Source organism: Borostomias antarcticus (genome assembly GCF_949987555.1).
Source record: "Borostomias antarcticus genome assembly, chromosome: 26".
NCBI classification, from domain to species: domain Eukaryota; kingdom Metazoa; phylum Chordata; class Actinopteri; order Stomiiformes; family Stomiidae; genus Borostomias; species Borostomias antarcticus.
Genome location: NC_140259.1, coordinates 7,702,119 through 7,717,814, shown reverse-complemented (window position 1 = coordinate 7,717,814; position 15,696 = coordinate 7,702,119). Strand labels below are relative to the sequence as shown.

The following is a 15,696-nucleotide window of genomic DNA, read 5'->3' as shown; positions in this document are numbered from 1 at the left end:
GGGCGAATCCCATGATGATTGGGGGAAGGGGTAGGGTTAGGGTCTGCTGAATATCTCCCTCATGGGAACCCTGTTTTTATCCACATTTGACAGACCAGCTGTGCACAGCGTGGCAGACACACACACGGACACAGACACACACACAAACACACACAAACCCACAGAGGCACACACACAAACACACACAGACTTTCCCTCTCTCTTTCTCTTCTACTGTTAGTAGACTTGGCAACATCTCCCCCGAAATTATTCTCGACATTATGAGCTTTCAGTGGTGGCTTTTCTGTGTGAAAAGATTACAAAGGGTTGGAGTAATATTGCCTTCTTCTCTGGTGATTGTATTAAGGTTTCCTCACATTTTTCATGATTCAACGTTCAAAGTTCTCAGCACAAGACATGCAATATCACAACAGCCTAACCAACCGATCCAATAGAGAAAACTGTCCCATAAAGACACAAGCAGAGGACTGAACCCTAACCCTTAACTCCTAACCCTAAAGCAAAACCAGCCCTTTAGCATCACAATGATCTTAAGAACAGTGCACGGATCTTAACAACAGTGCACAGAAGAGTTAGAACAGGCATATTTAGTTCAGGGTTACACTAATCACAACTATCGCTTTCAAAATAAAACATACTGTAATAATCCAAAAATAACAATACCCATAATCAGAGTTTTCTACACTCACACAAGTACCTGATGTACAGAACGACAGTACTGCGGTTCACAAAATGAATCTATATTGCAGTCGAGTTAATGTTAAGTACTTTAGGCATTAGCTCCACATTGACACAGGTGGGCTAGCATGTGCAGTGCATTCCAGATGAGAGGACGTAGCGAGCGCCATGCTGTTGTGCTACCGCACTGAATCCATACATAATGGTACATAATATAATACACAGTATGTACTGTACACATATGGTAGCAGGGGTTTCGCTAGCACTCAACGGAGTTACATATCTAACATTGCTAATAAATTATTTTACAATCATTTTGACTTGAGGCTAATCAGTGGTCTTGATGGGGATAACTTTGGTCACGATGAGCTAGCTAGGTTCTACTGTATATGAATGATGATAGCATATATTTGGATACTCTCTCATTTTCTCTGATATCATTTTTTGACATGACTTTATATCTAAAAAATATGGGATTCAGAAATCTCCTCACTGTGCTTTATCCCTAATACTGACATCAAGGTTTTTGTAGAAAGTTAGTGCAGTTCCAGAGGAGTGAACAGAACCAATGCTCTCTCATCAAATTTCTTGTTTTTCATGCATCATAACAACAGTCTCAGATCCCCTCTTCGAGGTGCAAGGGGTCAAGGGTGACATCCCTCTCACAAAAAAGTCACGTCGTCCTGCGACTGGACCCATCGCCAGTGTGCGTCGTACTCCAGGTGCATTTTGCCGTTCATCTTGCAGCCCTCTAGCTCTATCTTGCCGTTGTTGTAGGGTTTGAGTTTGGGGCTCTGGCTTTTCCCCAACCTCTCGGCCAGGCGGGAACCTCCTACTGGCCTGGCTGCTTTCTCCACCACACCATTGCTCTTAACGGGCTGCTTCTGGGCTACCTCCTTGGTGCCGGAGTTTCCTTTGACAGCCTCTGTGGCCTTAGTCCAAACGGGAGCGTCTTGTTTCACTGACTTGACTTGGGAAGATCCAAGTCCTGACCCTTTCCCTGGGCTCCTTCCAGTTCCTGCACTGGTACCAGCCACTCTCCCTGCCCCAGCACCAGACCCACCTCCTGCTCTAGATACAGCAACAGCTCCAGCACCGACCACCGACACTACCAATGCAGCTGCCCCAGCACCAGTGCCTGCTCCAGTACCAGCACAAGCGCCTGACCCAGCCTTAGCCCCAGTCCCTGCTCCGGGCTTAACCCCAGAACCAGTCCCTGATCCAGCCTTAGTCCCAGACCCAGTCCCTGCTCCGGTCTTAGTCCCAGACCCAGTTCCTGCTCCAGCCTTAGCCCCAGACCCAATTCCTGCTCCAGCCTTAGTCCCAGACCCAGTTCCTGCTCCAGCCTTAGCTCCAGACCCAGTTCCTGCTCCAGCCTTAGCTCCAGACCCAGTTCCTGCTCCGGTCTTAACCCCAGAACCAGTCCCTGCTCCGGTCTTAACCCCAGACCCAGTTCCTGCTCCAGCCTTAGCTCCAGACCCAGTTCCTGCTCCGGTCTTAACCCCAGAACCAGTCCCTGCTCCGGTCTTAGTCCCAGACCCAGTTCCTGCTCCAGCCTTAGCCCCAGAACCAGTCCCTGCTCCGGTCTTAACCCCAGAACCAGTCCCTGCTCCGGTCTTAGCCCCAGAACCTCCCATAGTCCGGCTGTGCGTCTCAGAGGCCAGGGTGGCGGAGCAGAGCACAGACTCGGACTGGCTGGAGGGGCATCCGTACTCATCCATATCGTCGGCCAGGGTGTCCAGGTAGCTGCCGACGGAGATGTTGTCCAGCTTTTCGTTGGGGTCCTGCAGGCTGCTCCAGCTGCCCCTCCAGGAGGTGTCGGGCCCCTCGCCCAGACTGTACTGGCTGCTGGTCAGGCTACTGCATCGGCTGGTCAGCGTGCTGCGCTCCTCCAGGAGCCAGCGGACCGCCTCGATGCCCTCGTGGACCGTCAACAGCTGCTGGAGGATCTTCACGTCCACCGAGCGCAGGTGGGCCTGGAGCAGAGGGTGACAAAGATCAGTATGGGGTGAAGATGGAGGTGAGGCAGAGGAGCAGGGATGGAGAGAAGGGAGGGAGGGAGGGAGTGGAGGAGGGATGGAGGGACGGAGAGAGTGATAGAGAAGCAGGGTGATGGGAGGAAAAAGGGAATGGATTTGAGAGGAAGAGAAAAATAAATAGGTTTCAGTGGAATTCTTCATAGTCAAAATAGAATTCCAACGGCGGCGCAATCGCATACGTGGTCAACTCACGGAAAACCAATTAAATCGGTAATTAATCAAAGCGAAAAAGACTTCACTGCTTTTTAATGTGCGTGGGGGGAGGTTGAAAGAGCTAAATGGAGAACGAAATAACACAACTCATTACGGTCATGGAAAGTTCCCCGGAATACATTAGCAGAGGTCTGCACTGGTGACTTGGGCCAAGAGGTAATATATGGTATTGAGATTCATGGCTTTGCTCGCCAACATCCATCGCTCTCTGCAGATAGCCACTGCCTCACTCTGCTGACTCTCTGAGGATATATCCTGTGTGTTTAATCTGGACAGGCCCCGGGGAGAGCACAGCAACCGCCAACTGGACATGCCACACTTTTTAAAATGCACCTTATTGACTCCACAATGCCAATCTGGCTCTCTGTAGTTCTGGGGTAGTGGGTAGAACACATCCACACCGTTAACTGTAAGGTTTTTCGCCCTTTGACCTTTTGGCAGTCCTATGTCCCCTGTGACCCTGCAGGTCAAGTCAATCAATATAGCATTGGAGGGGAACCTATTGATTTCTACATCCCACCACTCTGTTTATCTCATAGGACGCGTTCGTAAATGCGCTCGGAGCGTACCCACAATGCTCTATGGTCGCTTGGAAATTCAGAGGGCTCCGGGCGTCCCCATTCGAAAATTCAGACCACTGTTCTCTGGGAGCAGACAGAGCGTGCACTGGGTGCTCTGACTGAAAAGACGGTTTGTCCAATCGAGCGGCTGATTTCAGAGCGATCTATGATACTTGAAACCCAAGCATTCTGAAATCAGAGCAGATTCTCAGAGCGTATTTACAAACGCACCCATAGTCACCACATATGTGCTTGGACAGGAAGCTTCCTGTTTCTGCATGCCTCTGTTAGGGCAATACATCACATTGGTATGGATTACAATGCATTACAGTCATTTAGCAGACGCGTTTATCTAAAGAGACTTGCATTTAATGTAGGTAGTCAGTACTACTATTCACCAGAACTCACAAGGGGAGGGTCATGCTTTTTAAAATTTGAGTCCAAGGGAGGGTTACTGTTTTTGAATTTGAGTCCAGGGGAGGGTCGTACAAATTTAAATCAATCAAAATAAAATAGTTTCTTCAGCTTTTTGAAATTCTGCAAGCTGTTTTGTATGACCCGGTGGCACTCTGCTGGTGATGACGGGGTAGATTAGCAACTCGCGTGTAGAACCATAGACCTTAGAACAGACACCAACATCCGCCTGTTCGTAGAGAGTGTGAGCCGCGAGTGGCAATGCTGGTGCCTTTCAATAAGCTTTGGCGCCCTCCCATCCTTAATGAACCCTGTGTGTGCTTCTCTACGGACCGCCAGCTCCGCCCCCGGCCCAGGGGCTGGGAGGACGACGGGCGAGGCCTGGGAAACACAAGCCATCCGGAACAGGAGATGAGGCAGAAGCTAATTCAGAGCTTTCTCAGCAGAGCTGCCGAGGAGGGGAAGAGGCGAACCAGCTCCTGGGTAAATGAGGTGCAGGAGATCTGCTGATGCCAAAATCAGACCCCAGCTAGCAATCATTTTGTTCTAGAATTGATCTAAGAATGTGAAAACATTAGCAGAACGTGTTGCTAGCTGGGACTGTACTCCCCCCTGGAACGGGGTACGCCGGCAGTTACAGCCCTAACCCCCTAACCCTAACCTAACCCCCTAACCCTAACCCTAACCCCCTAACCCTAACCCTAACCCTAACCCCAAACCCCTAACCCTAACCCTAACCCTGCCACTGAGTGTGCAATTCACCAGACAAAAAACCAACAGGGAGAAAGAGGACGACAAAGAATACTGAGTGTGACTGGAGGAGGAACGTTAGCAATCTAGCTCTCTCATTCAGACGTCTTCATCTGCTAATGTACACACTCAGCATATTCACTTCAGCTAGTTCCATGCATTACATTGAATTTGACCAAATGAATGTTAGTTGATGAATGACTCAAGTGAGATTAGAAAGACACATATTTTGTTCTCTGTTTTGTTGTTAAAAGTCTGGGGTTTATACCCAACATTAGGGCCGGGTTGAGGATGGTGCTGGCAGGGTTTGTGGAGCGGTGAGACTAATGAGCCCAGTAGTAAATACGCCCATGGCTGAGCGCTGAGGTGGCGCATGCTGACACGGCTAGAAGTAAGCAAAACTTTCTTTCTATAGGGCCCTTCACAGCACGAGTGCACAGTGTGCTTCACAAGTGCGCACAAAAGCAGTCTGTGTGCTGATCTCTGCGTACATATTCTCTGTCTACATATTATCTATCTCCCTTTGCCAACAGTTAAGGACTGTGGTCTCGTAAAAGCCTACTTACACCATTAACTGTAGCATGTCTGTCTGTATGTACATGGATATACTTGGCTCGCGCTGGATTTAAATTTCTTCTACAGGCCTCCGAATTACACCAAAGTTATCTCGTGAGTGAAACGTCTTATAATATGCCGTAAATAAGGTCCAGGTTGTCAAAAACGAGCATTCTCCTTTAAGACCCTGCAGTGTTCAGAGAGGAAGGGGGGGGTGCAGCCCTGAGGACCGCGGAGCTGTTTTCACAGCCCAAAACATCCCAGTTTTCCGACTCCGGCGCTGGGTCGGGCTGAGGCACCTCCCGGCTAATCCGTGGGATTCTGGAGAGCTTATTTTCCTTTCTCTGCCCCCGGCTACCGACACACTACACTCACAAAGACTACAGCCCCGAGAGAGTGTGTGTGCGCACGCCACATTCTATCCCAAAAATAGAAAATCTCAAGTCTCAATTAAATCTCCATGTTGCACTTCGAGCACATCAAGGGTATTCAAACTCCAGCATGAAAATAAATCAAAACTGGAAATACATTACATACTGATGGCACCATCTACTGTATATTAGATGGCGCCATGTATGGTTGTCATGGTGCATTGGTACGCTCTATGGCTGCTATGGTGCGTTGGTGGCTCTGCTCTGCTCTGCTCTGTTGTTTTTTCCCCTAACAGCTTCTCTCCTTCCTGTCCACTTCCCCTAACAGCTTCTCTCCTTCCTGTCCACTTCCCCTAACAGCTTCCCTCCTTCCTGTCCACTTCCCCTAACAGCTTCTCTCCTTCCTGTCCACTTCCCCTAACAGCTTCTCTCCTTCCTGTCTCTTTCCCCTAACAGCTTCTCTCCTTCCTGTCCACTTCCCATAACAGCTTCTCTCCTTCCTGTCCACTTCCCCTAACAGCTTCTCTCCTTCCTGTCCACTTCCCCTAACAGCTTCTCTCCTTCCTGTCCACTTCCCCTAACAGCTTCTCTCCTTCCTGTCCACTTCCCCTAACAGCTTCTCTCCTTCCTGTCCACTTCCCCTAACAGCTTCTCTCCTTCCTGTCCACTTCCCCTAACAGCTTCTCTCCTTCCTGTCCACTTCCCCTAACAGCTTCTCTCCTTCCTGTCCACTTCTCCTAACAGCTTCTCTCCTTCCTGTCCACTTCCCCTAACAGCTTCTCTCCTTCCTGTCCACTTCCCCTAACAGCTTCTCTCCTTCCTGTCCACTTCCCCTAACAGCTTCTCTCCTTCCTGTCTACTTCCCCTAACAGCTTCTCTCCTTCCTGTCCACTTCCCCTAACAGCTTCTCTCCTTCCTGTCCCTTTTCTGACCTCTCTCCACCCCCCTCTTCTCCATTTGTCTGCATACTGCATATTCATAATCCATCAATACATAATCCCTTTCCTTAGCCTCCATTCATAATAGAACCTAAAGTGTCATGATAAACAATCATTAATCCACAATCCCCCGGCGTTGTCATCAGTCACTTCTCATTTCTGTGTGTCTTTCAGTCAATAATATTGTGTCTCTTGTTGACCCTGGGCCATCTCTCCGTATAGATCTCAATCTGTCAGCTCGACTCTGTGAAGATCAGTAGCTCCCAGACACAGAGCAGATATATCCTCACACCCCGCTGCCTGGGACGCCTGTCTGCACTGTCAATCTCTCTCTCTCTCTCTCTCTCTCACTCCCTCTCTCTCTTTTGAGGGAGACAGAGGCAGAGAGAGAGGGAGGACAGACCTTTCTCCACAGTCCTCCGCCACCTCCATCTGCCTGCACTCTGTCCCCCTGCCTTCCATCTGTGCAGTGACACAAGGGAGGGAGGGATGGAGGGATGGATGGAGGGAGGGAGGGATGAAGGAGGGAGGGAGGGAGGGAGGGAGGGAGGGAGGGAGGGAGGGAGGGAGGGAGGGAGGGAGGGAGGGAGGGAGGGAGGGATGGATGGAGGGAGGGATGAGGGAGGGAGGGAGGGAGGGATGGATGGAGGAAGGGATGGAGGGATGAGGGAGGGAGGGATGGAGGGAGGGAGGGAGGGAGGGAGAGAGGGATGGAGGGAGGGAGGGAGGGAGGGATGGAGGGAGGTGAGTCATACTGTAGAGACAACAACAATGAGCTGCATTCAGGACCTGTCGCTCTGATAACAAATACAGTCAGTAAAGAGAAGTGTTTTATTGAATCAGTCGGTAAAGAGAAGTGTTTTTATTGAATCAGTCGGTAAAGAGAAGTGTTTTTATTGAATCAGTCGGTAAAGAGAAGTGTTTTTATTGAATCAGTCGGTAAAGAGAAGTGTTTTTATTGAATCAGTTGGTAAAGAGAAGTGTTTTTATTGAATCAGTCGGTAAAGAGAAGTGTTTTTATTGAATCAGTCGGTAAAGAGAAGTGTTTTTATTGAATCACTTGGTAAAGAGAAGTGTTTTTATTGAATCAGTCGGTAAAGAGAAGTGTTTTTATTGAATCAGTCGGTAAAGAGAAGTGTTTTTATTGAATCAGTCGGTAAAGAGAACTGTTTTTATGTAATCAGTTGGTAAAGAGAAGTGTTTTTATTGAATCAGTCGGTAAAGAGAAGTGTTTTTATTGAATCAATCGGTAAAGAGAAGTGTTTTTATTCAAATACAGTCGGTAAAGAGAAGTGTTTTTATTGAATCAGTCGGTAAAGAGAAGTGTTTTTATTGAATCAGTTGGTAAAGAGAAGTGTTTTTATTGAATCAGTCGGTAAAGAGAAGTGTTTTTATTGAATCAGTCGGTAAAGAGAAGTGTTTTTATTGAATCAGTTGGTAGAGAGAAGTGTTTTTATTGAATCAGTCGGTAAAGAGAAGTGTTTTTATTGAATCAGTCGGTAAAGAGAAGTGTTTTTATTGAATCAGTCGGTAAAGAGAAGTGTTTTTATTGAATCAGTCGGTAAAGAGAAGTGTTTTTATTCAAATACAGTCGGTAAAGAGAAGTGTTTTTATTGAATCAGTCGGTAAAGAGAAGTGTTTTTATTGAATCAGTCGGTAAAGAGAAGTGTTTTTATTCAAATACAGTCGGTAAAGAGAAGTGTTTTTATTGAATCAGTCGGTAAAGAGAAGTGTTTTTATTGAATCAGTTGGTAAAGAGAAGTGTTTTTATTGAATCAGTCGGTAAAGAGAAGTGTTTTTATTCAAATACAGTCGGTAAAGAGAAGTGTTTTTATTGAATCAGTTGGTAAAGAGAAGTGTTTTTATTGAATCAGTCGGTAAAGAGAAGTGTTTTTATTCAAATACAGTCGGTAAAGAGAAGTGTTTTTATTGAATCAGTCGGTAAAGAGAAGTGTTTTTATTGAATCAGTCGGTAAAGAGAAGTGTTTTTATTAAATCAGTTGGTAAAGAGAAGTGTTTTTATTGAATCAGTTGGTAAAGAGAAGTGTTTTTATTGAATCAGTCGGTAAAGAGAAGTGTTTTATTGAATCAGTTGGTAAAGAGAAGTGTTTTTATTGAATCAGTCGGTAAAGAGAAGTGTTTTATTGAATCAGTCGGTAAAGAGAAGTGTTTTTATTCAAATACAGTCGGTAAAGAGAAGTGTTTTTATTGAATCAGTCGGTAAAGAGAAGTGTTTTTATTGAATCAGTCGGTAAAGAGAAGTGTTTTTATTCAAATACAGTCGGTAAAGAGAAGTGTTTTTATTGAATCAGTCGGTAAAGAGAAGTGTTTTTATTGAATCAGTCGGTAAAGAGAAGTGTTTTTATTGAATCAGTCGGTAAAGAGAAGTGTTTTTATTGAATCAGCTGGTAAAGAGAAGTGTTTTTATTCAAATACAGTCGGTAAAGAGAAGTGTTTTTATTGAATCAGTCGGTAAAGAGAAGTGTTTTTATTGAATCAGTCGGTAAAGAGAAGTGTTTTTATTGAATCGGTCGGTAAAGAGAAGTGTTTTTATGTAATCAAGTGGGGTTCCAGACCGAAGCCAGCTGTCTGCCAGAGGCCTGTGTGTGTCTAACTCAGCTGGCTGCCTGTCTTTGTGGAGCGTGGAGAATAACTTCATCAAAATGTTAAGAGCCGAGAAAGAAACTTCAGTCATTCCACAGCTGGAGACCTCTGGAAAAGTAAGTAGTGAGAGAGAACTCAGAGAGCAGGCTTTATGGGACATGATCAATGTGTGTTTCAGTCTCTAACTTCCCTGCAGTCTGTCATGGTCTGTTCCAACCAGATCTGCATCAGCAGTCAGTCCCCACTGAGCAAAGACACGTCTAAAATACGTCTTTTAGACGTTGTTTTTGTCTTTTTCGGACGTCCAAAGACATCCAATTAGGAGCCAGAATGAATGTTTTTTTTTAACGTTCAGATATTGAACCCGTTCTGCACGTCCACAGACGTCTTAGAGGGGTCCAAGCCAGACGTTTGAATATTGAGGGGTCCAGCAGACGTACGAATGGGGTTCTGGACCGACGGACGTTATTAAGACATGATCTGAACGTCTCCCTGACGTTGCGTGTTTGCTGGGTCAGTAGACCTGCTCTTTGTGGATCATCTCTTTCTCAGAACATTATAGTCACCTGATGATGTTTGTTTCAAATAACGACCACACTACAGGAGAGTAAAAAGGAAGTAATAGATGCATCATCTTGTTGCTACTACTGTAATATCTTTAGTAAAACCACAATTCTGGAATGTGAATATTTACAGTATCAAGGGGTTTAGTCTCGATGTCCCTGCTAGCCGCTCTGTGACCTGAAACAGATCCAGCAATCCTTTATCTCTGTGGATAAGGTTTCTCTCCACACTCACACTCCCTAACACTCACACACACACACACACACACACACACACGCGGAGGACAAAGACAGGCACACACAACAGTGAAAGATGTGAGGTGACACTTTAGCAATAAAAAAAATCCAAGGTGAGAAAACTCGACAAAGGACATTGCCCATGAGTGTGAATATGTGTGTACTGTATATATATATGTGTGTGTGTGTGTGTGTGTGTACATGCACACACATGCGTAGTGTGCATGTGTGTGTAAGCATAATTCTGATGAGAGTGCAACGTTCAGCAGTGGCCCCCAGCATCACTCACAGAAGATGAAATATGGGACCAACGGAGCCCATCCCAGCTCTGTGCTGGCAGGATGACCGACCCAGAGGGCCCTTGCATCCTCCTATCCCAGCCAGGCTGATAAATGGCCATGGCTGATGACAAATCAGCCAGTGTAGTATTATGTGATACTGGCCCTCAGAGACATAATATGGTTATTGTCGATGGCCCTTGCCCAAGCCCTCTCTCTCAGTCTGACTAAGCAGGGGATAGCTACTTTCAGTCTCGTTTGTGCAGGGACCGTTGCTTCTTGAATAGGCACAATCATGTATTTGAACTGTAGATATTTTATTTTATTTTATTTGGTTTGGTTTATTCATACATCATCATCATGGAGCATACTTTATGTACATGGATGTATGAAAGGGTCACCCCAAGGAAGCTATTTAAAGCTTTTAGTAGGGGGCCCAGTCTCCCACAAACACAGTGGCAAATGGTCAACAGCAGTGTACAACAACATATATAACAAACACTTAACAGACATATAACAGACAATAGAGACATGCATTGTGTTGGATGACACAGAGCTTATACTGCGACGGCTCCCACAACCAGCCAGGAGAAGAAAACACGACATCTGTGTACCCAAGCTCCCTTGCCCTGTGACATCTAGACATCTGTGTACACAAAACAACTGTTGAAACGTCATTTCAGGAGGGTTATGGTTAGGGATTTATCCATGAAGGGGAAAGGGGAGCGACATGTTAAAACTGGAATGTCCCCGGGGACAAATATATTTGGACATAGCTTCAGGATTTAGGCTTCAAGGTTGGATTCAGGCCATCTCATGATATATCAACGGCTAGACTATATAACTTTTGCTTGCCTAAATGAACCGAGCACCTGTTGACAAGCAAATATGACCTCTGAAACTAGAATAAAATGAAAACAGAGAGCATTAATGCAAATGCAATGCATGTCCTTTCAAGTATTTGCCCAAAGTCAAAATTATTTTATTTATCTTTTATCTCCAAGTAACCCACCTGCCACGGTTTGCGCAACGGAACTGCTGCTTTATTTTCGTCAATCGACAACTGTAGGGGTAGAAACGCCCATCTTGCTCAATGATAGAAGTCTATTTGTTGATCTGGACAGCTAAGGAAAGTATTTAAAAACACGAGGCATCCTATACCCAGAGAGAGAGAGAGAGAGAGAGAGAGAGAGAGAGAGAGAGAGAGAGAGAGAGAGAGAGAGAGAGAGAGAGAGACGGGCGATCAGAAAAAAAAATTCTTACCATATCGACTTTTAATTTCTTTATCTTGTCATCTAGGCTTTTTCGTCCCGTGTCATGATCTTTGGTGTCGTGCGGCTTCAACTTGGTGTCTCGGTGCGAGGCTGCCTCCTCCCGCATCCACTTGAGCAAACCCTCGGGGGTCTTCCGTCCGATTTTGGCCTCTATATCTTTTAAATCTGGAACAGACTCAATCACAGCGCCTTCATCCATAGTTCCGTCTTGTATCGAGACAAAAGCACTATTTCCTCTGCGTTTCTTGGAAATATTGGTCTGTCAAGCGGCAAAAGCCTCTAATTGCAACGTCTGGCATCCTACGCGACACCAATCAAATTGAGTTATGCGCCAGTCTGAGAGAAAATAAACCTTGAGTGAAGAAGCCTTCTTGAAAAGATAATATTTGAAAACAAAAAAACAGTCTTTCATCCCAGGCCTGCTTCACATGGGTGTAAATCTCTCCACAGTCGGAATGACTGTGATTTAAATGCAGTGTTTTAAAGTTGATATCACGAAACGAACTGATGCGCTCAACGAGCAGATAGTAAAATAATTTGACTAATGTAATGTCCTATGTAATTTTCGCTTGGCCAGTGAGATCGATAGGTCCATCAAAATAATCACATCCGAAATGGGGTTTTTTCCTCCCACATCCATCCGATTATCCTCTCTTGGTTATCTTATTCTTCGACAGGCTACACTGCGGAAAGCTGCACGCCCAGGCGTCCAGACGTACCACTAGATTCCACCTGCATGATGACAGCGACAGCCGCAGAATGAAAACTGAGTCAGAGCGCACTTCATGCTTGTCGTAAATACTGTAATAGATCCCTACCGAAATCTCCATACAACTGCGCCGCCCATATTCTGACGGATACAGCGAACTACCCCGCGCATAGGCTGCCTTGCTATTTGGCGTTTTGTGAAAAACATTCTTAAAATTGACGTTAAGCTTTCATAGACAAGGCTACTGGTTAAGTCTCATATTGAGTTCTCTCAATATGAGAGAGCTCTCTCGGGCTCTCCAGGTTCAGTGTGTTACTAACGACCATTGGATGGTTATCAGCCCCTTATCAGAGTAATGTGAGACTGAGTCATCCATTTTATATCTGATCATTAAATCACTATGGCACTGGCGCCATCTCTCTCTCTCTCTCTCTCTCTTTCTCTCTCTCTCTCTCTCTCTCTTTCTCTCTCCCTCTCTCTCTCTCTCTCTCTCTCTCTCTCACACACACACACACACACATCTGCTGGCCAGATGTTTTCATGCCATCACTGCAACACCTTCCAGCGCTGCCTCACTTTAAAGACTTTCACGAGTAAGCAGAGCCTTTTCCCTCAACAGGCCTGGATCCCATCAGTTGGATCCGACGTGTCCGCTGTCCAGTACAGCTCCAGTCTTCTAGCTGTAGGGAGACACGTCGAAGTCGAGTCCGCAGCCGTTCTGAGTGCCTCTAGAGAGCTACAGTAAGGGGGTCTTTGGCATTGCGAGGGCTCTGATTGGCCCCTCTGAGGAGCACATTGAGATCAGAAGTAGACAACAGTGATCGAGTCAAACAATTACTCATGCACTCCCCCTCTGTTTCTAGGGTTACCGTTGCCATGCATCACAGAGAGATGTTCTTCTATGAACAGTTTGAGATGGATCGCTGTTCAGTTTGTCTGTGGGGAGAGACGATGCCTGAGGAAGTATTGAAATAGCTAAAGACTTGCATTGCAAAACAAAGGAGAATTTTGCACAAAAAAAAGGCTTATGGAATCAAGCCAATCATCTAAAATTCAGAGATATAATCATATGCATAAAACAGTAATACAATTCCCTTTTATATGAATACTATTGATGATAAATTACATTGACATGGGCAGGTGAGGTGAATACTCTGTTAAAGGAGTAGTAAAGGGAAAATGCATGTTTAGCCCTGTAATTGTAATGAACCCTAGTGATGGGTGACCCTAGTGATAGGTGACCCTAGTGATGGGTGACCCTAGTGATGGGTGACCGTCACAGCCGGGCAGTAGGGACGGTACGTAACTCAGGAGGAAGAGCAGCCGGCTGGGGATCACAAGGTCCCCGGTTACAACCCAGCTCCCGGCATTGTGCCGAAGTGTCCTTAAGCAAGAACACTGAACCCCCAAATCAGTACAGCACGGTGGTGCAGTACTTAGTACTATTGCCTCACAGCAAGAATGTCTCCGGGCTGTTCTGTGCTGAGTTTGCATGTTCTCTTCCAAAAGAAACCAATATGAAAAACATGCAGAAGAACAGATCACTAATGCCGTCTGTCCCTGGTGAAGACGGACAGGAGCGCTTGGACGTGCCCCCAGGCGCGGCTCTTGCACGTGCCCCTGTCTGCTCCCGGCTGCCCTTGGGCGAAGGATGATGGGATGGATGGGGGAAGGATGACAGGATGGATGGGGGAAGGATGACAGGATGGCATGAGAGCAGAAAACATTTCATCGGCGACAGCCTACTGCATGTGTCTGTGTGTCATGTTGCCCATGACAGCCAATTGCATGCGTGTTTTGTGCCATGTGACAAATAAAGCCTTCTTCTTCTTCTTCTTCGTCTACTTCTTCGTCTTCTTCTTCATCTTCTTCATCTTCTTCATCATCTTCTTCTTCTTCTTCGTCTTCTTCGTCTTCGTCTTCTTCTTCGTCTTCTTCTTCGTCTTCTTCTATGCAGTGAATATTAATATTCCCACCCCCACACACAACTCAGAATAAGTTAGAGATCTGCCCACTCGACCCACGAGATATAGAAATATGCAGTCAAACAGACTCCGATTAGAGATCTACAATATCACTAGTGTATGAATACCAACCTCTACAACTGACTATGCTGCTGACATTACACACGAGCAACGAACAGCGATGACCTCATGAGCAAAGAACAAGGATGACCTCATGAACACGTGTGGCTACTCACCTTGGTGTGTCTCCCTGGCCCTTGGCTCCCGGAGTGATGACATCACCAAGCAGCTGCAGACAGCACAAGTCTGCGTCGACGATTTCCCTCCTGTTTAAGTCATTAAAGAGGAAAATAGAACAGCAAAGGAAGGAAAAACACTCACAATGGACTCAGATTTTCCATGGAGGTGAACAAAAGCGTTTACTAGTGGGGTAGAGTTCTGAGGTCTGGATACAGATCACATGACCAGCAGTGAGGGCCCTGAAATCACATAGAAAACATCAGCCCATTAATTTAAAGTCGCACTGAAACGGACGTTTGAGATCATCTAATTTCCGTAGTTTGACGTATTTCCGACGCAAACAAGCTATGAGGGTGGGACATCATGTTTAGAGGAATTTGATTGGAACATTGACAAGTGGACGGGTTTTAAGAACTTTAGACAGATTCGATAGAAGGATAGCGTTGATTGACGGGTGGATGTCGTGAGATTATTGGCCTAAAATCTAAGGTACCTGTTGTCGTCATTGCACGTGACCTACCGTTTTCCAGGAAGTAAGAAATTATATACTTTGATATAAGATTACAACAAAAGTAGAATTTTGTAATTTTTTTGGCATACATCGTTGAATAGGTGAACACTATTACCAATTATGTGAACCAAAATGGGACAGAATGCTTTTTTCATTTCAGTGCGACTTTAAGTCTGGAGACATCAAGCTCATAACATAATATCCTGGAGAAGTGGAAGTACAAGACACTGCTCATCAAGATTGATTAAGGGAATTCAACGTCAAGTTATAGACATTAACAAGGCGATAAAGCCAGGCCCAGGAATGAGATATGCCATACTAGAATGATGCTTGATGCCTAGACACACTAAGCTGCCAGCCAAGTAGCAATACAATGCTGTCAGAACGGCAACATGATAGCTTTGTGGGAAACAATCCCACAAATATAATATATAATAATATATAATATGTAATATTCAAGGTTGTGATATCACAGTGCCACTGTAGAGAGCTCACAGATTATATATCTGCTCTGGCATGGTGGAGCAGAAGACAACATCCTGACACACAGGATCAATCAACCAATCAATCAATCAATCAATCAATCAATCAAAGCTTTATTTGTATAGCGCATTTCATACATAGAGGCAACAGAATGCCTCTGTCTAGCTGTGTCTGTGTGTAGCAGTCTGTCTGCTACAAGAGTATTAAGTGTCAAGCTCACAAACTATTTCCAATGACTGACCAGCAGGTCTGAAGCCTTTGATTCAAAAAAACACAACTGTCTACACATGTACTGTATCAGTCAATCTATTTTGT

General features: G+C 45.6%; 1 protein-coding gene across 1 annotated transcript; it reads right to left on the bottom strand.

Moving 5' to 3' along the window:
- Positions 1–1,340: 1,340 nt before the first annotated feature.
- lurap1 (leucine rich adaptor protein 1) lies at positions 1,341–11,673 on the bottom strand (the record flags this gene model as incomplete). The annotated part of the gene is made up of 4 exons (XM_084459112.1): positions 1,341–1,610; positions 1,829–2,164; positions 2,271–2,654; positions 11,464–11,673. The coding sequence occupies 4 exons, from the start codon at positions 11,671–11,673 to the stop codon at positions 1,341–1,343; spliced, it is 1,200 nt and encodes a 399-aa protein (XP_084315238.1).
- Between the last annotated feature and the right edge of the window lie 4,023 nt (positions 11,674–15,696).